General features: G+C 37.5%; 1 protein-coding gene across 1 annotated transcript in view; it reads left to right on the forward strand.

The window, feature by feature from the left end:
- Positions 1-5,481: 5,481 nt before the first annotated feature.
- The window catches only part of POLQ (DNA polymerase theta), a 107,191-nt gene continuing 89,918 nt past the window's right edge, over positions 5,482-22,754 (forward strand). The window contains exons 1-7 of the mRNA XM_072613873.1: positions 5,482-5,692; positions 8,768-8,950; positions 9,506-9,636; positions 12,348-12,504; positions 15,053-15,161; positions 18,691-18,910; positions 20,345-20,492. Coding sequence (XP_072469974.1) covers positions 5,482-5,692; positions 8,768-8,950; positions 9,506-9,636; positions 12,348-12,504; positions 15,053-15,161; positions 18,691-18,910; positions 20,345-20,492 — 1,159 coding nt within the window. The remainder of the gene's footprint in view (positions 5,693-8,767; positions 8,951-9,505; positions 9,637-12,347; positions 12,505-15,052; positions 15,162-18,690; positions 18,911-20,344; positions 20,493-22,754) is intronic.

The following is a 22,754-nucleotide window of genomic DNA, read 5'->3' on the forward strand; positions in this document are numbered from 1 at the left end:
TAATTTGGAGCTTAAAGTTTTAAAAATGAATGTTAAAAATTGTTTTTACATGTAACTGGGGAAAATAAAATCCTAAGCATTAAAAATATTATGTGGAAAACTCTAAAAATCATAAGAATAGAAAGATCATTTTTAATGTGATAAAATCTAAACCCTACTAGAAAAACATTGGAAGCTTTCTCAGTCAAGATGAGGATGAAGTCATCTCTCTCTAATATTGCTGAATAGATCTAGAAATGTTAGTGATAACAATAAGACAAGACAAAGAAATTAAACCCATAAACATTGGCAAAGAGGACACAACTATTGCCATTTGCAAGTGATATGATATTTACTTTAAAGATGACAGAGCGTCTGTAAAGAAACTGATAGAGACAATTAATAGCTTCAGTCAAATATCAGGATATAAAATAAGTCCACAGAAATCACCAGCACTTCCAGAAAGCAATGAAAGAATCCAAGAAGTAAAAATGTATAAAATATCTGAGAGTTAACTTACTGAGACACATTCAAGATTTGTATAAAAGTAATTATAAAATCCTTTTTACAGAAAGGAAAGACTACTTCTCATGACTCTTATTTATTCCTTAAGTTTCATTCCACCCTGTCATTCCTTCAATCTTTGTTTCCTTTGTCCTAAGTATCAATGGCCTGTTGGGAACATGAAGGCATTGGCTTCAGGCCAAGAGTCTTTTCAGTAGAAGAACCTTGGGCCCTGGGAGCTGTGGGCAAATGGGGAGGAGTTAGAAGGAAGGGTGAAAGAAGAAAATGGCACCTTCTTTCTCTGAAATAATATGTCACTTCAGTTGCTTCCAAAGAACAGCTTATTCACTCTTACTTCAGAGGACTATTCAGAGTGGGGAATCACACGGAGGGGTACACATTCTGAATAGTAGTGTACACATTTTCCTGATATTTTTTCAGTGGTTCATGGACCAACATTATTAGCCGGATCTTAGTCTTTATCCATTGTGATCCTGAGCTACAAGGAAGGCCCATGGTCTCAGATCCCACACTGGCTGTCATGTCTACTTTAGATCACCATCCAGCTGTAGGTTTATTATATTTCTTCCACATCTATTGCTGACTAGCTCCGGTAACCCCTGAATTCCTCATCTCCACTTCCTGGCTTCTTTGAAGCCCCAGATAAACCTCAGCTTTAACAAGAAGTCTTTCCTGATTTCACTTAATGCTAGCACCTTCCTTGTGTTGATTATCTCCAGTTTATCTATCTATCTATCTATCTATCTATCTATCTATCTATCTATCTATCTATCTTGTTGGTACATAGTTGCATACTTCTTTGCACATTTTCTCTCCCATTCGACTATGAGATCCTTGAAAGAAGGAACTGTTTTTTGCTTTTTTTTTTTTTTGGTATCCCTGGGCTTAGCACAGTGCTGGGCACACAGTAAGTCTTAATAAATGCTTGTCCCTGACTGACTGATGTCATCTAGACCCTGAGTACATGGGGACATTGTTCATCTGTTTTTATCAGATCACAATCACTACAGTAGATCTTTGACACATCTTTTGGGGTGTGGCAAGAATGGGATGGATTTTAGATTTGTCCCTCAGTTTAAACTTTACATATTTTAAACCTGAAGGCAATAGGTTGCTGTAGGGAAAAAAATTTGGTTCATTCCCTTGTGTTTAATGTACGAGGCACTGTGTTAAAATGGTGGAATAAAAAGACAAAAAATATGTAAAACTAAATGGTTGTTTCAATTATCATTAATCATTTGGCTCTGAACACCCTGCACTCAAGCAAATAGTTGATGCATTAACACAGTGGTTAAAATTCACATTTGTGCTGGTGAAAACCTTGCACCTGGTGTGAAGTTCAGAGTTATGTGGACCTTTGAGAGGAGTATATATCACCACTAATTCACACAACCCTTCTCCTTTCCTTGAATTAGTTACAAAATGTCTAACATGCTATCACTAAATTCTTTCAGCAGTGAGCAGGCACAAATTAGTAGTCAGTTTGAGTTCAGCCTTGTGTGTATTGTTAAGCTTGAAATTTAGCTTAGTTTGGCATTTTACCCAGGACTGCATAACAATATGAGTTAAACATTATGAGCCATAAAATAAATTTTTCCCTCATCTTAAGCTCTTAAAGGGATTTTTAAATGAATAATTTCAAGATTGACAAAAAAAAAAATCAACAGGACATTACCAAATATTCTTTAGGGGGAAAATGGGGGTCTGTTTGGGGGTATTTCATCTCAGCTGGGTAGAGAATAAATCCTGATCCACTAGAGTGACCGGAATACATATCTCTCCCTTGAATAGATCTGGACAAACACTGACATTCTTAAGTAAAGATTCCCATTAATAGTCTATACACAGACCACTACCTCTGTTTATTTTGTGTTCATGACAAATGTAATTTCCAGGGTACCAACTGGTTTTACATTGATTATATTTTTGCTAGTGTCAGGAGATACTCTAATCTTATTAGCACCACCTTTACACTTTTTTGGGGGGAGGTGTGGTTGGTTATTTCAGCAGATGGCTAACATTAACCACATTTCAGCTAGCATCTAGTTTTACTGTGTGACATTTGCTGACCTCTCCCGTACTCAATTATAGGCATATAGATCTTTGTGAATACAAAGGACTGTATCACCACTGGAAGGAAACATTTCCCATTGCAATTCATTAAACTGCCTTTTGTGTACAAATCTATTTTACTGTTCAGTCATTCGATTTATATTTACTGAGTGCATTCTTAGTTAAAGGCAATATATTGGGAAACACAAAAATGAATGACATGTCCTTATCCCCTAAACATCTATAAGTGCTGTTGTACAGTTGTCTCCTACTCTTTGTGACCCTATTTGGAGTTTTCTTGGCAAAGATACTGGAACAGTTTGTCATTTCCTTCTCCAGGTCATCTGACAGATGAGGAAACTGAGGCAAACAGGGTTAAATGATTTGTTCAGGGTCACACAACTAGTAAGTGTCTGAGACTGGATTTGAACTCAGGAAGATGAATCGTCCTGACTCCAGGCCCAGAACTCTATCCACTTGACCACTTAGCTGTTGCCCTTTAGGACTGGTAATTCACACCTACAAAACTAGGGTAGTTGGCAAAAATCATACCAGGCATACCAGGTCAGCTCACCTAGAGGGGCAATTACAAAAAAAAAAAAAAAAAGGAGTATCTGCTTCAGTCATAGATAACACTGGCCAGCTCCTCTCTCTCTCACTCTTATTTCTTCAAATAAATACCCAGTTATGTGCCCAGCTGTCCCAAACAGGCAGAAGTCAGTCTGTTAGTAAGCATTTATTAAATGCCTACTGTGTGTCAAGCACTGTGCTAAGCACTGGCAAATGGGAAAAACAAAACAAAACAAAACTCCAAAAACCTGAGACCTTTTGTAATGCCCAAAAGACAATGAAGATAGGAATATTGAGCAGAAAATACACTGTTTGAACACTGTTGGAAGGGGGTGATAAACTAGATTTGATTTATCCTGAGCCAGTGAGGGTAAGGAGGTAGGAAATGCAGACTACTTCTAGTAAGGTGAATAGAAAGGACTCCCACAACCACTTTGTGTATGGGGTGTGACCAGTATATAAAAAAAATGAATGGAGCCAACTAGAATTTATTAAACACTTACTATGGGTCAAGAACACTGGGCAGGCACTGGGAATATTCAAATAAATCTGTAATCTCATCTATTTGGGAGTTCCCTCCAACAATGCAATCCATCAATGCCTCCCTATCCAGTGCCACTCTTAGGTTCTCCAAAAGTCTACCACAAGACTTCCCCTGAAAGAACAGGAGGTCTGTCTCGGAGTGCTAGTAAACTCTGGCTATCCACCTGTCTGTCATCCCTCACTCTTGACTGAACTTCTCTTCCTGTGGGCAAATTCCTTAATGTCATCCACCACTCTTGTTTAGAGTTCCGTCTTGGTTATGAGTTTGTAGCCTGTTTATATGCACCACTGAATCTCCATCCTGTTCTGGGTGATACTAATATTTAATTCTTCAGAGGTAGCATGGCATACAGAAACAACAAACTTAGAACCGAAAAGACAGGCCTTCAATTGCATAGGAAAGTAGGGATCAGCAAAAGAGCTTTGCAGTTTTCCCAAAGCAATCTAGCCAGTTCTCCTTCCTCCTTTTTCATTAAGGTAACCTTGTCCCAGTCTAAAGATGCAGACTGGCTATGGAATCACGGGCAGCTCACCTCTTAGGGCCTCACTTCCCTCAGCTGCAAAACAGGATAACAATTCTTGCACTTTTTAGTGCTGTGTTGAGGAAAGTATTGTGGAGACTTTAAAGCGGTATAAAAATTATGAAGTGATTTTTCCTAAGGTCATATAAGTAGTAAAGAAGGGTCAAGATTAGATTTTGGGTAATCTGACTTCAAACCCACAGGGGCTACACCTCTATTAAGTATATAGAGAGGAAAACTTTCTCAATTTGATTAAACATCTAGCCATTTCCTTGGGTTGGGCCTCTTTTGAGCCTCCTAACCTCAGTGAATAAACAAACCCTTTGTTACCATGATTAAAAAGTTATTCATAGATCTTTAATTCTTCCGAGCTCTCTAAAGGAAAGTAAGGGAGCTGGGATAAGCCACTGGTTTTTCCTGGGGCAATCTTGTTAATGCCCAATACCTTAAAACAGGCCTGGAGCAAGTAGCTTAAAACTCTGTTAAAGACAAACTAGGTTTCCACTGAGAAAAGCGGAATAGGGAGGGGTAGGAGGCCATTGGAAGAGGGCTACGTGAGAGACTGGGAGACTACGACATTGCTGTGACAGCTCGGACATTCTCTGGCCGCTCTCCCACCCGGTACCCCCCTTCATTATTTCCTATTATCTTGTCTATTTCTCACCTTGCATGTATCTGTTTGCATGTTGTCTGCCCCGTTACATTGTAATCTTTTAAAGGCCCGTTTTGTATCCACAGCCCTTCACACGTGACCTACTCGCACCGAGCTCCAAAGGCTGCGGAGCCAGTCCAGGCACCTCAGGAGGCTGGGGAAGGTACTGACAATAGCTACCTTTGGTTTAAAGCGCTCCACAAACACAACCCCCCTGGGGGAGGGGCGGTTAGCGCAACAGCATTCTACAGAGCAGGAAACTGAGGCCGACAACCAAGACTTGCCTGGGCTCGGCCGAGCCCCGAAGCCGGCCTTGGGCTCAGGCAGGCAGACTGCAGCGCCAGCCTTCTTTTCACGTGAAGTGGGGAAAGCGAAAGTGCGCAGAGGAAACAAAGTAACCCCTGAGGCCGCTCTAGCCGCCCGTCTGGCCTCGCCCCAGGCAAAAAGAGCGTCTCCTCTATGGTCTCCGAGGGTACTCCGTCTGCTAAACTCTATGGTCTCGGGGCCGGCCCGGAGGCCTGGATTTGAAACCACCGGCGGGAAGATGGTGGCGGCTGCCGCGCCCGAACCCGGGAGCCGCCGGCCTGTGCTTCCGCAGCCCGCACGGAGCTGACACGGAGCCGACGAGGAGCCGCGACCATGAAGCTCACGAGTCGCAGTGGGAAGCGGCGGCGCTCGTCCTCGCCCGGCTCGGACTCTTTCTTGGGAAGCGGTAGCATCGGCGGCGGCCGGAGAAGGGGCAGAAGGAGCGAAGGCGCCGCTGTCAGCCCGCGGGAGCCCGGAGGGCCGGTGCTGAGCCCGCCCCCGGGCCTGGCCAGCAGCTTTCGGAGGAGCTGCCTGGGCTCGCCAGGTACCGCGGCAGACTGCCCGAGGCGGCCCCGGGGGGTGGGGTGGGGCGGCCGGGACCGAGGGGCCCCCGCGGGGTCAGTTACTGCTCCTCCCGGGATGTCAGTTACACACGTGGAATGCCAGTGCTGACCCTCCCTGCCTTTCTCTCCCGCCTTTCCCTTTCTCCCCCTCACTCTCCCTTCCTCCTCCGCTTTATCATTCTCCGGTTTTTCACCCCAACTAATATAATCTCTGTCTCCCTCTCTCCCCCTTCTCCCCCTCCCTCTGCCTCTCTCCCTCTCCCCCCTTCCTCCTCCCCCCCTCCCCATGTCTCCCTGTATCACGACTGGCTCGTCTTTCCTCCTATCCCAAATGATTATCACAGTGCTTGGAACATAGCAAAAACTTGTGAAATTGACTATTCAATGTGATGGACATCCTGCGCGTTTTATTTTTAAAAATACGTTTCTTTTTATAGGATTAAATTTCTCTTAGTATCGCTGGAGGTGGGGGCAAAGCTATGTAACTAATATTTTAAAAAATATTTAATTTTTAATTCCAGATTCTTTCCCTTAACCATTCGGAAGGCAAGAAATGCTAAATTCATTACAAATATGAAGTCCTACAAAACATTTTTATGCATTAGCCATGGTGGGAGGAGGGGGAGAAAAAGAAAAAAAATATCCTTCAGTTTATTCTCTGAGTCTGTCAGTTCTCTCAGAAGGTGGTTATCATTTTTCATCATGAGTCCTTTGGAGTTGTGGTGGATGATCGTGTTGATCAGAGTTTTAAAGTCTTTCAAAACTGATTATTTTTATATTGCTGTTATATTTGTATGTTTTCTTGGTTCCACTCACTTCATTTTGCATCAGGTCATATAACTCTTCCCAGGTTTTTTTTTTCTGAAACCATCCCCCTGCTTCATTTCTTACACCACAGTAGTATTTCCTCACATTCATATAGAAAAGCTTGTCCAATCCTTCTTCAATTGATGGACATCCCCTTGATTTCCAGTGCTTTTCCACACAGAAAACTGCTTTATGAGATTTATTTTAAAAGAAAAGAAAAAAAGGCAGCAAAACTGATTAGACAGAGAAAAATTAAAAATACATGCAGTGTTCCACACCCCAGAGCCTTCAACCTCTGCAGAGTAGCTGTAGGGGAAGAGTGGGAATGTCTTTTCTTGTCTCTTCTTTGGTGCCATGTTCTTTGTGTTCTGCAAAATTTGCATCTTTTAAAAAAGATTTTTTATTTGTTGTTTTCACATCACCCAAAACTCTTCCACAGAGCAATTTCATGTAACTAAAAACATTTTTAAAGGAAGAAAAAGGGGCACAGAAAAAATCAGCAAAACTGTTCCGTGTACCAAAGAAATCTGAAAATATATGCAATGTTCCACACTCTTGGACCTTCCACCTCTGCAAAAGGAGTGGAAGGATGTCTTTTTATATCTCCTCTTCATGGCCTGGCTTATTCCTTGTAATTTTCCAACCTTCGCTTTTTGTTGTTTCAAGGTTCTTCCTTAATTTGTTGTCTCTTTGTTCATTGCTTTCTTGGCCCTACTTGCTTCACTCTTAATATGTATTTTTATTTGATGTACCTAAAAACGTTATTCTGAGAAGTAACAATGTTAAGAATTCATAGTCTACTGCTGAATTCCCAGTCCCACTTTTTATGGATGGGAAGTCAAAAGCATAGGAGTGGGGCACAGAGGGAAATGTGCTATGTTTGAAGGAGAGGCCCAGGGTTTGCATCTTGTCTCTGCTACTAATAATAGTAATAATATATATTATTTTGTTATGTTATTATATATAATAATATTTATGTGGCATTTATGTAATATTTTAAGGTTTGCAAAGGACATTTCTTATCTCATTGGATCCTCAGCACAACCTTGTGATCAGGTATCTTTTATGATCCCTGTTTTACACATTAGGAAACTGAGAAGTTAAGTAACTTGCCTGGGGTTGCAGAACTAGTTTCTCAGGTCTTCCCTAATTTGAGTCCAGAATTCCAACTGTTGTGTCATCTAGCTGCCTGCTAGATTTCTTTTCTGTATGTCCTAACATTTCCAAAGTACTAAAATGGGAAGGGGTTTTAGCCCCTTCCATCAAGTCCAAACCATACTCAAAAGGAATCCTCATTCTAGACATAATCTACAAGTGGTCCTCCAGTCTCTGCTAGAAGCACTACAATTAGGAAGATCATACTAGCTGCCCAGACAGCTTATATAACTTTGGGACAACTCCTAATTTTTGAAAAGCTTTCCTAGCATCAAACTGAAATTTCCATCTGTGACTCCCAATACTGACTCCTCTGGCCAGAAAGAACAAGTCCATTCCTTGGTCAGCATTCCAATTCTTGTACTTATCTTGTACTTATAAGCATGTACCTATCATCTGAGTCTTCCCCAGGCTAAACATTCTAGTTCTTCAGCCTTTCTTTTTATGAGATTTACTCAAGCCCTTTCATCATCCCAGCTTTATTGCAGGCATTTTGGTTGGCTCTGGGGATACAGGTACAAAGAATAAAAACAGTCCTTGCTCCCAGTGAGTCTACATAATGGGGGAGGATTAATAAGTACTATAGATATATATGCAGCATGAACATAAACATAAGCACAAATACATGCAAGATAGTTAAATATTGAATAATAAATGTAATAAAAGTGAATGCTAAAGACACTTCAGCTTTGGACTAATTAATCTCCAAGGCCTCATTTTGTTCTAAATCAGATGCTAACAGGCCGGAACTAGAAGAGGATTTAGAAGTCATCTAATCTAACCTCCTAATTTAAAGAGGAGGAAACTGTGTCAGAACTAGGATGTGAAGGCAGATCTTCTGGTTCCAGATGTCTTTCTCTTTCAGTTACATGAAAGTGTCTTCTTTTATATTTCTCAAAAATGTGAGTGTCTTATCAGAACAACTGAAGAGCACTAGATAGGAAACTAATGTTCTGGGCCGGGTGTGTCACTAATAAGTATGGACTTGGGCCAGTCCGAGACGTATTTGATGACTCCTTTGAGCTCTAACAGTCTGTCTTTGAAACTTGTGTTTCACTCTTCATCACTTTTGTTGTGTTTTTCTCCCCTAAAAGGACCATGCAAGCAAGTGGTAGTTCCTGATGACCAAATAGACAAGTTGCTCCTGGCAAGCTGGGGGCTTCCCAAGGCAGTTCTGGAGAAATATCAAAGTTTTGGTGTAGTCCAGATGTTTGAATGGCAAGCAGAATGTCTCTTGCTTGGACAGGTCCTGGAAGGAAGGAACTTAGTCTATTCAGGTACTCAGATATCTGTAATGGCTATCTAACTTATTTTAAAGATGTTATGGATATGTAAAATACTATGTTAAGTCACAGGCTGAAATGTTTTCTCAAATAAACACATGTTCAGAGCAGATATAATTATCTTCTAATGAATTGGTACATCCTTATGGGAAGGTATTTGATGTCAGTTTTCCTTTTTTGGAGCTGGGATTCATTTAACTATTTCAGTGTGGTGTACTGAAGATGAAGGAATTATTTTACTACACATAAAGTATTTTAAAGTCTTAAAATGTGTTTTAGTCAAATGCCAGGCCCATAGTATCCTTCTGATAGATATCTGTATTCTTATTATTTAATATATGATTGTATATGTTTTTTTTTCTTTTTTGATTTCATATTTTTACTCATCATCAATAGTATTTCAGTATTGTTTCAAATTACGGTCTTAAATTTACTGATGCTAGCCTTAGCCTGAAGAGCTGTTGAAGGCTTGCTTAAGATAGTTATGATAAAAAAGTGTTAAATGCTACTCATTTTGTGATAACTTTTAAAATAATCCTGTTCTTTTAGCTCCAACAAGTGCTGGAAAGACCCTTGTTGCTGAATTACTGATTCTGAAGAGGGTTTTGGAAATGCGTAAGAAAGCTTTATTCATTCTGCCCTTTGTTTCAGTGGCTAAAGAGAAAAAATATTACCTTCAGGTAAGTCTAAAATGACCCTATGGTTGAGATACTCATACTATGACTGAAATTAATGCAGTCTACTGTTAAAAGCTTTGACTTTAAGATCCTTTTAAAGTGAGTTCCAAAAATAGGTAGATAGGTATTTTATGAGAATAACATTATACCTTTAGAATGCCACCATTTAAAAGAGGGAAATTAAAAAGAATTATATAAGTTCAGTTCAATAAGTACTTATTAAATGTTTACTGTTTGGTGGGGAAGTGCCTTTATATTCTTTTGGAGGAGGGGCTACATCATGTACATGTAAATAATACAACATAATTTGAGGGATAGAATACTGATAACTGGAAGATCAGAAAAGGCTTTGCCTACGTACCTGAGTAGAACTTTGAAGGAAGCTAAAGATATGTGAGGAGGTGAGTGGAAGTTTATTTCAGGTATAAGAATGACTTATGCACAGATGTGGGAGATCAAGTTTTGAATTTCAGAAATGGCTATTGTAGTCCGCTTTGGCTGGAATGTAACATTCATTAAAGGGAGTAGTATGAAATAGGGCAGGAGAGCCCGATTGTGAAGGGTGTGAAGTGATAGTCATGGGAGTTCATATTTTATCTTACAGGTCATAGGGATCCACTGAAGGATTTTGAGCAGTGAAGTGTCATGGTTAAACCTGGGCTTAGGTAGATTATTTAGGTAGCTCCATGGAGGTGATTACCCTGTGAATTGGGAAGAGAAGGCAGCGGATGAAAGACGTTTTTTAGCAGGATTGGCGAGACTTGATGATTGTATATGAGGGGTGAGGGGATGAAGTGAATTGAAGATTACTCCATTTGCTAAAGTGAATGACTGAAAGGATGATGGTGCCATAATTTAAAATAAGGAATGCTGGAGAAGGATCATGTTTTGACAGTAAAAGAATGATTTTCATTTAGGATGGAGGTAAATAGTAGACAGTTTGGTGGTAAGGCAGTAGTGGTCAGGATTGGGTATCATTTATTTGGAAAACATTTATATAGAAATGATAATTGGATTGATGGAAGCTGATGAGATCATTGAGAGAGGGTTTGTGAAAGAAAAGACAGCACTGGGCAGAGTTTTATAGGATAGACAAAGTTAGAGGCTGGAATGGGAATAATAGTTTAACGAAGACTGAGAGACAGGGAGAAGGGAAACTAGCTGAGAGAATTCAGGACTGGGGGAAGGGTACATCCGTGTTAAAAGCTGCAGAGAGGTCAAGTAGGATAAGGACTGACATGTCCATGAAATTTAGCAGTTAAGAGACCATTTGTAACTTTGGAGACACCAGGTTCAGTAAATTAGTGGATTTCAAAGACAGATTTTAAGGTGTGGAAACAATGGGAGGTGTGGAAGTAGAACCATTGGGTATAGACAACTTTTTCTGTGAATTTAGCTCTGAAAGGCAAGAGAGATATATAATCGTAGTTTGAAAGGATGATGCAGTCGAATGAAGGTTTTGTTGTTTTGTTTTTTTTAAAGGATAGGGAGACTTGGAAATGTTGGTAGGCAGGAGGAAAGTAACAGATAAGTACTTCTTTCTTTCTTAAGGTAAGGAGCTATAGAAATCATAGGGTTCCTGAGTATATCTTGGAAAGAAAGATGGAAAACCCAGGGAGCATTTGATGCCCCAGGTTTGTAGGCATTATGTCTGTTTGGGCTACATTTTATATTTACTTGTCGTGTACATATTAATTTCTAACACCCCCAGCAGACTGTAAGCTCTCCAAAGACAGGAATTGTTTTGTTTATATGTTTGTGTCCTCCACTGCCTAGCACAGTGCCCATTCTATATCAGGCACTTGATAAATGCTTATTTAACTGAATTGTACTTGGTTCTGATTGGCAGGCTGGGGCACATACGTAAGTCAGCCAGTTTTGTTGTTTCTAATTAACAGGACATTGTCTGTATTTAAGACAGAGAAAGTGTTTTTTTGTTTGTTTGTTTGTTTTTAATACCATCCACCATCTCAAACAGGACTTCATTGCTCACATATTGGCCAGACATGGGATATATGTATGTGAAATAAATCAGATCCCAGACTTCATACATGATATTTCTTCTGAGGTAGTCTTCAAGCTTTAAGTCATACTTCATAGAATAGAACAGTTTTTAATAATTATTTCAGAGGCAAAAGAATCAAGAAATCTGGGCTTAAATGCTAGTAACTTAAACAGAATTCTCTTTAATAAGTGGGAAGTCCAAAGTTAAGAAAATGATGAAAACATCCTTTTAATGGACACTGTGCATTAAAGGTTAACTTCAAAATCTGCCACAATGGAAAGATTTTGCTTTTTCATTTGTTTTATATAATAGCTCAAAATTGCGCTAAAATTTTTGGGGCACTTTGTATAAAGTTATGAGAATTAGTTTATGACTAACAATGGGAGAGTTTAAATTACTTGAAGAAGTTATTTTCTTCTAACATTATACTGAAACTATACATGGGATTTTGCTTGTTTTGGGGAATTAATAATGCTATAGTTTAAGGCAGTTTTCTTGTATTTTTTATTTCTGAAGACTACTGTGTCTTAGAATTGCTTTGATTATTGTCATTAAAATAGTACTTGAAAGTAGAATGTAAGATGGATATCAGTGGTAAGTGACCTCAAAAGTTTTAATGTCTCTCTTTTTACAAGTGTTTGAACAGACTGCTTAATTTATGCTGCAGTTTGCAATTCAAGTAATTCAAGAATTTGCTTTGATTTTTTAGAACCTGTTTCAAGAAGTAGGATTGCTGGTGGAAGGCTACATGGGCAGCACCTCCCCCGCAGTCCGTTTTTCTGCTTTGGATATTGCTGTCTGCACAATTGAGAGAGCCAATGGTCTGGTCAATCGCTTAATAGAGGAAAATAAGATGGACCTGTTAGGTGAGCTCACTATGAAAATAAGCAGATACATTCCATCGTTTTCTGGTGGAAAGGAAAAGTTAATTGTGGAGTAGTTCCAGTTTGCAGTACTTCTCAGGTCCTTCACCTTTTGCTTCGTCTCTTCTATTGGTAAAAATCAGCAGGATGGTAAGACTCAGAATGTGAGAGAAGGGTGGGTTTTTTGATTCAGTCCAACAGTCATTTATTAAGAGCCTGTCTTGTACTGTACCAGGCACTAGGGAAAGTCCCAAGTGTCTTACTAGGTGAATCTAATGGGGAAAGTGACACATATATAAGTACTGTTCTATAATACATAAGTATATAATAGAGTTGTAAACTAAGAACCTTTAGGTTTGACTTGGGGAAGATTGACTGGTGGCATTAGGAGGGGCTTTGTCAAGGGGCCTTTTACAAGATTATTCTATTTTGCTCAACAGCCCTTTCTTCATAGATAGTGCGAAGGGTATCAATGAAACAGGCAAGTATCCAGAAACACCACACAGTTTGTGTGAAGAAATCTTAGGTTACAGATTAGATGCATAGCAACTGAGGAAAGTGCACATAGTTTTATTACTTATATTGACACAGCTTTACTGTAGCTCTTCTTTCCTTGTTTCTTTACCTCTACACATACTGTTTTCTTATTCTTCAGACAAGCTCCCTACTGATGCCTTATTGAAGATCATGTCTGCCCATAACACCTGGCTCAGTAGTTTTCTCCAGCCCCAAGCTAGAAGTGATTGCTCCTTTTGTAGGTCATTCTCTTTGACTGCCTGGGTGCTTTGTCATTTTCTAACTTGTACACAAATAATTGATGTATTATATGATGTCTCTTGCTCTTATAAGATTATAAGCTTATCTTTTTGGAGGTGGGGACTATTATTTTTCATCTTTGTAGCTTTATTGCTTAGCACAGTGTTTTATCATAGGAACTTAATAAATATTTGTTGAATTAAATTGAGTTATTAGGTGAAGTAAAATTAAACATAATCAATTTTCACATTCAAATTAATTGTGACTAAACCAATCTGGATTAGTAGTGTTAAAATTCTAGAGTGTTTTTGTACAAATACTGTTTATTTTGCAATACTTCCAACTAACTGTTAACCAAGTAATATCAAATATAAATGGCCAATATCCAGCTTAATAAGTGAATAAAAGTAATAGTAATAGTAGCAAAATTCCTTAAAAACAGATTGTTATCTCCAGTGTATGCCCATATGATATACTTGATGTCATTAATTTGCTTGCCAACACTTTTTATGCATAATGTAGAGGTAGATTTTAGCGGAATCCAGTTTGAATAATCACAAATTCTCAATTAATGGAGTCCCAAATGATGCCCAAAAAATTAACCTCCTTTATATTTTTCTGTTTCCCTATGTTGCCACTATTCCATGGCATGAGTCTGAAATATCTAACTGGAATGTAATATCTATAATTAAACCTTAACCCCCAACCATTATCCCTTATAGTAATGGTACCCTAAAGAATTGTGACCTATCTGTGACAAGATTCTTCTTATAATTGGGCTCTTGGGAATTTGAGGGTCCAATTCATCCTTTATTATGCCTGCTATATAGCTAGAAGAGTTGTGATTGTAGAGTCACAGGATCATCTTCAGTTTAAAGTTGGCAGGAATCTCAGAGGTTATTTTACAGATTTTATGGAGCCTGAAAGCTAGAGATGGTATTTACTCAAAGTTGCATATGTGTAAATGGAAAGGGGTTGGGATTTGAATTCGTAATATGATTTCAGATCCAATTTGCTCTTTCCTCTAATGCTGATTGATGCCTATATGAGGGGTATGAATAGGGGAAATGTGAAATGAGGATGAATTAAATAGGCCCAAGTTGGTATGGGTTCTCAGGGTCTTGAGAAATAAAACCCAAAGCATAAAAGTAAATGTTTTGTTGAGATTCATTCTTTAGTGTTGATTGAGGGAGAGATTTCCCTGTTTGGCCTATAAGAAAATTCACAAGAAAATTTTTCATTTCTTGGGCAAGGATGATTAACCATCCAACTACAGTTCAATGAAAATATCTTTAAAGCCCTCCATTTTCCTTTGTTCTAATTCCTTTTTTACTAAACAACCTTGTGATAAGAAAGCAAAAAGGGAAATTCTACTGAGAAGCAAGTAAGCTGCTAGCTCACATAAATAGTTGCTATTTTTGACATATTTCTTTGAAAATTATTTAGTTGACGTTTTGATAGGAATGTCTGGATAATGTGAGCCAGTTTTTCAGGGTCTGATCAACTTTTGGTTAGGCTCCTCAAGACCCTTACAGATTTAGGACTCATTGTAATTCCACCAGAGCCCAGCTGGCCAACTTTATCCAAAATCTTTATTAGAGAGATAAGAGGATAAAGCTGATACTTTTATTGTATGAAACCTGTGTTTGTTGGTTCCATTTTTTGGAATTTTACTATGCCTAAGCTAATACTTTAATGGTCTACCTAGCGTTTATAATATTTGACCTTTTTAAGGGTTATGGGAGTTAGTATGAAACTCTGTAGAACTTAATATCTGAAGAAATCATCTTTTTAGGAATGGTGGTTGTAGATGAATTGCATATGCTGGGAGACTCTCATCGTGGATATCTACTAGAACTTTTGTTAACTAAGGTTCGCTACGTAACTCAGAGAGCAGCAATGAGGTGAGTGACTAAAAATCCTCTCTTTTAGATTGTCATCAGTTATGAAGAAGCATAAGTGACTGAATTAGTAAATGAATGCAATACTTTTCTCATTTGGAATGTGGTACATGATGGGCAACGTTCCTGCTGTCATGAACCCTCATGTATCGATCGTAGGTCGAGAGGCAAAGGGCCTGCCAGGGGCCACGTGCTCCAGTGTCTTCATTTTCCAGGGGAGGTCACCCCTGCAGAAAGCTCCCAACGCAGAATTTGATGGGGCCATTGCTCTTTCTTCTTCCTGTACGTCCTATACAAGAAAGTTGATATTGGAGTACTTGACAGTGAGACTGAATTAGAGATTTTTTTTAAAGAAAATTTAAAGTTTCTCACTTGTTTCATCTTTGAGCTTCACTATAGCTATCATAACAAAATAAATGAGAATTTTGTAAAGGAATTATGCAACCCCTGACTTAAGCTGTGATTTCTGAGAAACATTCTTGTTGAAAACATTTTAATCCTAAAATAGAATAAGTACCATGCTTTAAAAGTGCAGTGAATTTTTAAAGGTTATGCTTCATAGGAAATTATATCTTGAAGACATTCACAATATTTGATTGCATTATTATTGCAGGGGATGCAGATTGAAAAGTAAAGGAAATGTGAAATTTTTAGGTTGCGAGATTTTACCGGGGAAAAACCTGGGCATTTTAACTTAATTGTCTCACGTCTGAGTTCATTATCATTTCTATTTCTCTAAAAGCTCTAAACCAGAAGATAAAGTTTTGAAACATCTGCGGTGTGCCTGCCTGCTCTTCATAGCCAACTCTATAGGCGTTTTTAATCAGCATAATTGATAAGTTATTGGTTAGATTTCTCTTACATGAATCTAAAGCAATTCCATCAGCAATTAACATAATTGCAGTAGTTTTGACAGCTTGCTTCAGTGATTTGATTTCTAATGATTTGTAAACTGCAGATGACTTTTTAAATACATTTCCAGTGGGCTGTTAGTAAAACTTTTCTTAACCTGAGATTGCTACTGAGCAAATTAAGGTGACCTTGCAGCAAATAATTTTTGTAAAGTGAAGGATCAGACAGCAGTTTTCTGTTTCAGCATATTTGGTTGTTTAGAACTTGACAGTTAATGGTATATATATATATGTGTGTGTGTGTATGTATATATGTGTATGTATATATATACATATGTGTATATATATGTATGAAATGTAGCAAAGTGTTATAATGAATTGCCTTTTTTTCAATAAACATACTAGAGTTTGCAATTTCAAATATGTACTTGCTTTCAAATTCCTTCTTCAGAGGCTAGGTACTTATTCCAACAATTCTGCCTTTACTGAAAACATTTTTGAAATTTTCCAGATTGGAGTTAGTGACATTCAGAGCCAGCTTAGAAGGAAATACTTAATATATCTAAAATGGTATATTATGCAGTTTAATGCACTCATTTTATTTACCAGATAACTCCAAATAACTTTTGGCTCTTTCCAAATAAATCCAAGTGTAATTTTCCTAGTTTCTTTCCTTTGCCATTGATAGGGTGCTCAGGCCCCAGCCCTAAGATTGTATTTCTGGAAGCCTCCCAATTTCTCAATAGGCCTCTGAACTGTGAGAAAATATTCCCTTGTTGCAGAACACATTCTCTTATCAGAACAGACACAGGGGTACCTGGCCCAAGGATTTTTTCCCTGGCTTGGCCAGATCCCCAAGGTTCATGCCTCTGACAACGCCTTCAATGTCTGGTATCAACAAAGTTATTTCTCCAGGTTCCCTACATTTTTCCATCCATAGATCACTGATGCCTGCTCCCAAGACATTACCTAATTAGTATCTCTGGCATTCCTTTCCCATACCTCTTTTCTGTATAAGCTCTACATTTATCTCCCTTAGGCTGCAAATTCCCAGAGGAACTTGGCTTGCTGCTATTAGCCTTACAGTAAACTGACTCTTAACTGAAAGATTCCTTGAGTGTGTGAATTAATTCTAGGTTACTCTGTCTTGTCATTCTCGAGGTCCCAGCACCCCCAAACCTCTTCACCTCTACTGAAAATGATTCTGCTTCCCTTCCTTCCTGCCAACCTTAAAAATATTCTATAACCTTTAGAAGTAATACCTGCTATTTTATGAGATATGGCTATAAAGTAATGTTGACTATAAGATTAGCCTTATGCTCAAAAAGAAACAGGTTCCTGCAGGCTGTATATTGACTAAGAAAACTACAAATTAACATTATCTAAGTTGCGTTATATTTTATTCTGTTAAAATTTTCACTATTAAATTTTAATTGGGTTCCCCAAACTTGGGAGTTTTGCAGCCAGTTTGCCTAGGTTACCAACTTCTAAGACATTGCTGGAATAAACATATAACCTCCCAAGGTGACTACTTGGAAGTGGATAGTACTCATTTAGATGCATGAGTTTAGAAATGTTGGTGGAAAGTCAGCGATGTTCTATTTTAAAAAAATTAATTTATTTTAAATTTAAATACATAATAAAAAAGAAACAAACTTAAATATTAACACAAATAGAAACTAAGAAAGGATTCAAAGAGAAGATTCAAACTATATAGCAATAAATTTCTATTTCAAGAAAGCCTATATAATATTACATTGTATTCAGAACTGTCCATCTTTTCTTTTCATCCTTTTAAGTTTTCTTGTTCTCTGTTGTGCACTTTTTATTTTGTTCTCCCCCTTACCCAAGAAGGCTACAATTAATTGTGAATACACACACACACACATATACATACATACATATATACACACGCAAACATTTACCCATATACACGTACACATATACACTTATATACATATATATACTTAGATATCTATAATCATACTCATAGACATATACATTCATATGCATCCATGTAAGACTGTACTATACTTGTTTGTCCTCTGTTTCTCTGAGGGTGGATAACATCTTCCTTTCATAAATCCAAATCTTTCCATATTTTTCTAAGGACACCAACTCATCATTTCCTATACCACAGCCACATTCCAACCTTATACTGTCCGGTTATTTTAAATAGTCTAAAACAAAATTGACTAATATGACTGAATATGTTGTAGTTTCCTTATTCTCTTTTTTAAAAGTCTATTTTAGCTTTAACTTTGTCTGAGATTGTGATTACTATCCCTGCTTTTTTTTCCTAATAAATTCTACCCCTGATCTTTATTTTCTGTTTCTGTTTATCTCTTATTTCCTGTCCTTCCTGTTCTCTACTTTATTTTCACCTGCTACCTTGCCCTCCTATTACTTAATCTACTCCCCGCAAAGATCCCTCCCTTATCCTCACATTCCTGTTAATCGAACCACCCTTCTATGCCCCCTGCATTGTAATGTTCTTTTATAGTTCATATAATATGCTTTTGAGGAGGTGTATTGATGGGCCATACTTTTTTGGGGGAGGAAATTGTAGAGTGATAGTAGCGGGATCTAATACTAAGAATGAACTTTAGGGGCTTTATTATGGCTAATAGTCATAACATGTCTTATGTTTTGTTGCCACTTGTTTTATATATTTTTCATAGCCCAGAAAATTTGACCAGTGATTTTTCTAAAGAAATTCAGATAATTGGCATGAGTGCAACGCTCCCTAATCTTGACCTTGTAGCTTCCTGGTTAAATGCTGAACTTTATCACACTGATTTTCGGCCAGTACCACTTTTGGAGTCATTAAAAGTTGGTAGCTCAATATATGACTCATCCATGAAGCTTGTGAGGGAATTCCAACCCATGCTCCAAGTGAAGGTAAATTCTTTTCTTTTTTACTATTCCTAGGCATTAGCTATATCCAGAGTGCTTGGATTGAATTTATAAGTCTTATTTTAAAGTTAGATAATTTAGAGAAAAGAAAATCACATTATTAATAACTTTCTCTTTAGCACTGATGAAATGGTATTTTGTTACTCCATAATGCACTCATGATGTAATTATTCAATCAAGAAATATTTATTAATCTCTCACTATTTGACAGCTGTTGTGTAATAATATATATTATAGTTGTGCTTATATCTGTGTTTTTATCTGTCTTGTATCTGGGAGGTTTGTTGGTTATAGGGGAGGGGTTCCTAATGTTTTATTTTGTATTACACTTTGATCCTGGATATTATTCCATTTTTGAAAGTTACTATGGATAAATTCTGAGGACAAACTTCTGGGAAAGTAGAGAGTTTGCATGGGATCTTCTCAAGAGAACTCCCTGCCTCCCACTAGATAGCAATTAAAATACCAATAAGCAACATAAAAGTCAGAAATCCTCACATGAGGATTAAAAATGACCAAAAACAATGATCAAACTGAAAAGGAATTCAAATACAATATTATATAAAAAAAGATGCAGAGCCAAAAATGTCAGGAAAACGTTATACTGAAATTTCATGTACAATAAGTTTAGAAACAAGAAATTCAAAGATACGGTAAAATGGATAATAATTCAAGGAATTAAGAAGTAAAATCAACATAAAAGTAAAAAACCAAATTATGAGAACAGAATACAACTCTAGAATCTTGGGAGAAGATGATAATGATACTCAGCTGTTGAGAAATAGAGTACACAAAAAATATTAGTGTAAGCAAAGTTAAGATGGAGGACTGAATGATGTAGCTCATGTGGAAATTTCTCTCAGCACTATTATTATCTCCATTTTAAAAATGAGGAAACTGAGACTGAGAGTCATCATTCAGTAACTTGCCTGGGGTTACACTGTGACTGGGTAGCATTTGAATTCAGGTCTTTTTGACTTGAGATCCAGCACTCTTACCCACTAAGCCACCTAGCTGTTTCTGATAAATGTGGCTGTAAGGCTTATCCCATTATCATTAAGAATTTTAAGTATTTATCTTCTCCTGTGTCGAGACCCATTGTTGAGTCTTGTAATTGTCATTGCCAGTTCTCTGGCTAACTCCTACTCATCACATGATGACCCAGGAGGACAGAATCATCAATTTCTCCTCATTTGGGGCTATCACTAGGTCTCTGAGAATCCCACTGTCCCCAAAACAAGAAGTTTTGGAGTTATTTGAAAGGTAACACTTTGTTTTTATTATAGTCTCGTTAAGAAACTGAAAGCTTTGCTTATGAAACTACATGATATTTGACTTGAAATTTCTTGAATAGGATGTGTTTTAGGAGGTAGTTTATATCAGAAGAGCAGCTGAAAGGTATTGTTCTTTCCTTTTTAGGGAGATGAGGACCATGTAGTGAGCTTATGCTATGAAATCATTCGTGATGGCTATTCAGTCTTAATTTTCTGTCCATCAAAGAACTGGTGTGAGAAACTGGCGAATATCATAGCCCATGAGTTTTGTGATCTACAGCATCAAGCAGAAGGTGAGCTATAGACATTGAAAATGAACTGGGTGCTGAGGGCTTGTATGCTGTATTTTTGTGCTCCCAATAAATGGCAGGCTTCTCTCTGTCTTCTTGACCTCTGGTTATAAAAAGGTGTTGACTCCCACACATTCCAGACCAGGTTTGGTTCTTTTGGCTCTGAGAGTTTATAAATTTCCAAAGATTATCCTTTGGACTTATGAGGACCTCTTAGGTAAAGAAGCTGTCTTACCATGCAAATACACAATGATGACAATAATGTAAATGAACAAAATGCTAAAAATAACAATTTGGATCATACCTAGCCAGTATTAGTTGCAGTGTTTGATGTTAAAACACAGTCCAGTTCTGTTAAGAAATGCTTAACTCTACAGGTAAAAACTTATACATGTTGTCAGTTGTAATCACTATGTTAGACAGTTTTGCTTATCTGCTTTTTAAAGAGAAGGTATACTATGGGAGATTGTTTATTAGGAGAGTAATTGTGTCATAACAATAAATCAGTATTAAAATTTGTAAACTACAAATCTGAGCTGGAAAAATGGATATACTATTTTCTATCACATTATTAGTTAATAATAATTAATGGTTATTTATAATAGTGTGTTAAGGTTTACAAAACACTTTACATATGTCACCTCATTTTATTAAATTTTGTTTATCTCTTCAGGTAATATACTTTTAAAAGAGATTTATTGGGAAGCATGTATTGTGTTAAAACAAATGAACCAATAAAAATACAAAATAATAGGGCAACAGAAAAGATGCATCTCAAGAGGGAAGGATGATTGGGTTTTAGAAGAGGGCCCAAGCCCACCCTCCAGGTCATGCTGCTAGGAAGAAAGGAATCTCATGAAAAGGGATAGGGGCTGAGGATAAGTTAGGAGCCTAAGCCTTTCTCTTATTTTGGCATTATTTTTCAACTTGTCATTTGATATGTATAGCAAAAAGATAGGTTTTCAATTGCTTATTCCCATCTAAAAAACTTTCAATATAGAAAGTGTGTTAAAATGGATAAATACAAATGAAAAGGCTTGTGGCAAAAGATTATTGTTTTCACAAGGTTTTTACAGTGGAAAAATTTTGTAGAGCATCCCTCCTCTACATATGAAATAGATTTTTAATGGAATATAGTGCTGAAATTCAGCCAGAATTGTGCATCTCAACACCAAGTCTGCATTTCAAACATGCTTCAGGAAACTGTTTCTCTAATTTATAATATTAAAACATAAAATAATAACACAATTTGTAATAGTCATATGTGAGGACTCAAATATAAACCAAATACAGTTAAATATGAAATCTTTTCCCAAATTTATTTATTTTTAATTTTCAACATTCACTTCCACAAGATTTTGAGTTCAATTTTCTCCCCATCTCTCTCTTCTGCCTACCCCAAGACATCATGCATTCTGATTCCCCCTTCCCTCAATATGCCCTTCCTTCTATCACACCTATCCCTTCTCTCATCCCCTTCCCCTCTATTTTCTTGTAGGGCAAGATGGATTTTTATACCCAATTGCCTGTATGTCTTATTTTCCAGTTGCATGTAAAAACAGTTTTTAACGTTCACTTTTAAAACTTTGAGTTCTAACTTCTTTCTCTTCCTTCCCTACACATCTCTCCAACTACCCTATCCTGAGAAAAGTCCAAAGAGTTACAAATATTATCTTTCCGTGCAGGAACGTATACAGTTAAACTTTAATGAGTCCCTTATGATTTCTCTTTCCTGTTTACCTTTTCATGCTTCTCTTGATTCTTGTGTTTGAAAGTCAAATTTTTCTATTCAGCTCTGGTCTTTTCATCAGGAATGCTTGAAAGTCCTCTATTGCGTTGAATGACCATTTTTTTTACCCTGAAGTATTATACTCAGTTTTTTGGGATAGGTGATTCTTGGTTTTAATCCTACCTCCTTTGACCTCTGGAATATCATATTCCAAGTCCTGTGATCTTTTAATGTAGTAGCTGCTAGATCTTGTGTTATCCTGATTGTGTTTCTACAATACTCGAATTGTTTCTTTCTGACTGCTTGCAATAGTTTCTCCTTGACATGGGAGCTCTGAAATTTGGCTACAATATTCCTAGGAGTTTTCCTTTTGGGATTTCTTTCAGGAGGACATTGGTAGATACTTTCAATGTCTATTTTACCCTCTTGTTCTGGAATATCAGGCCAGTTTTCCTTGATAATTTCTTGAAAGATGATGTCTAGGCTCTTTTTTTGATCATGGCTTTCAGGTAGTCCTATAATTTTAAAATTGTCTC

Source organism: Notamacropus eugenii, chromosome 5 (genome assembly GCF_028372415.1).
Source record: "Notamacropus eugenii isolate mMacEug1 chromosome 5, mMacEug1.pri_v2, whole genome shotgun sequence".
Lineage (NCBI taxonomy): Eukaryota > Metazoa > Chordata > Mammalia > Diprotodontia > Macropodidae > Notamacropus > Notamacropus eugenii.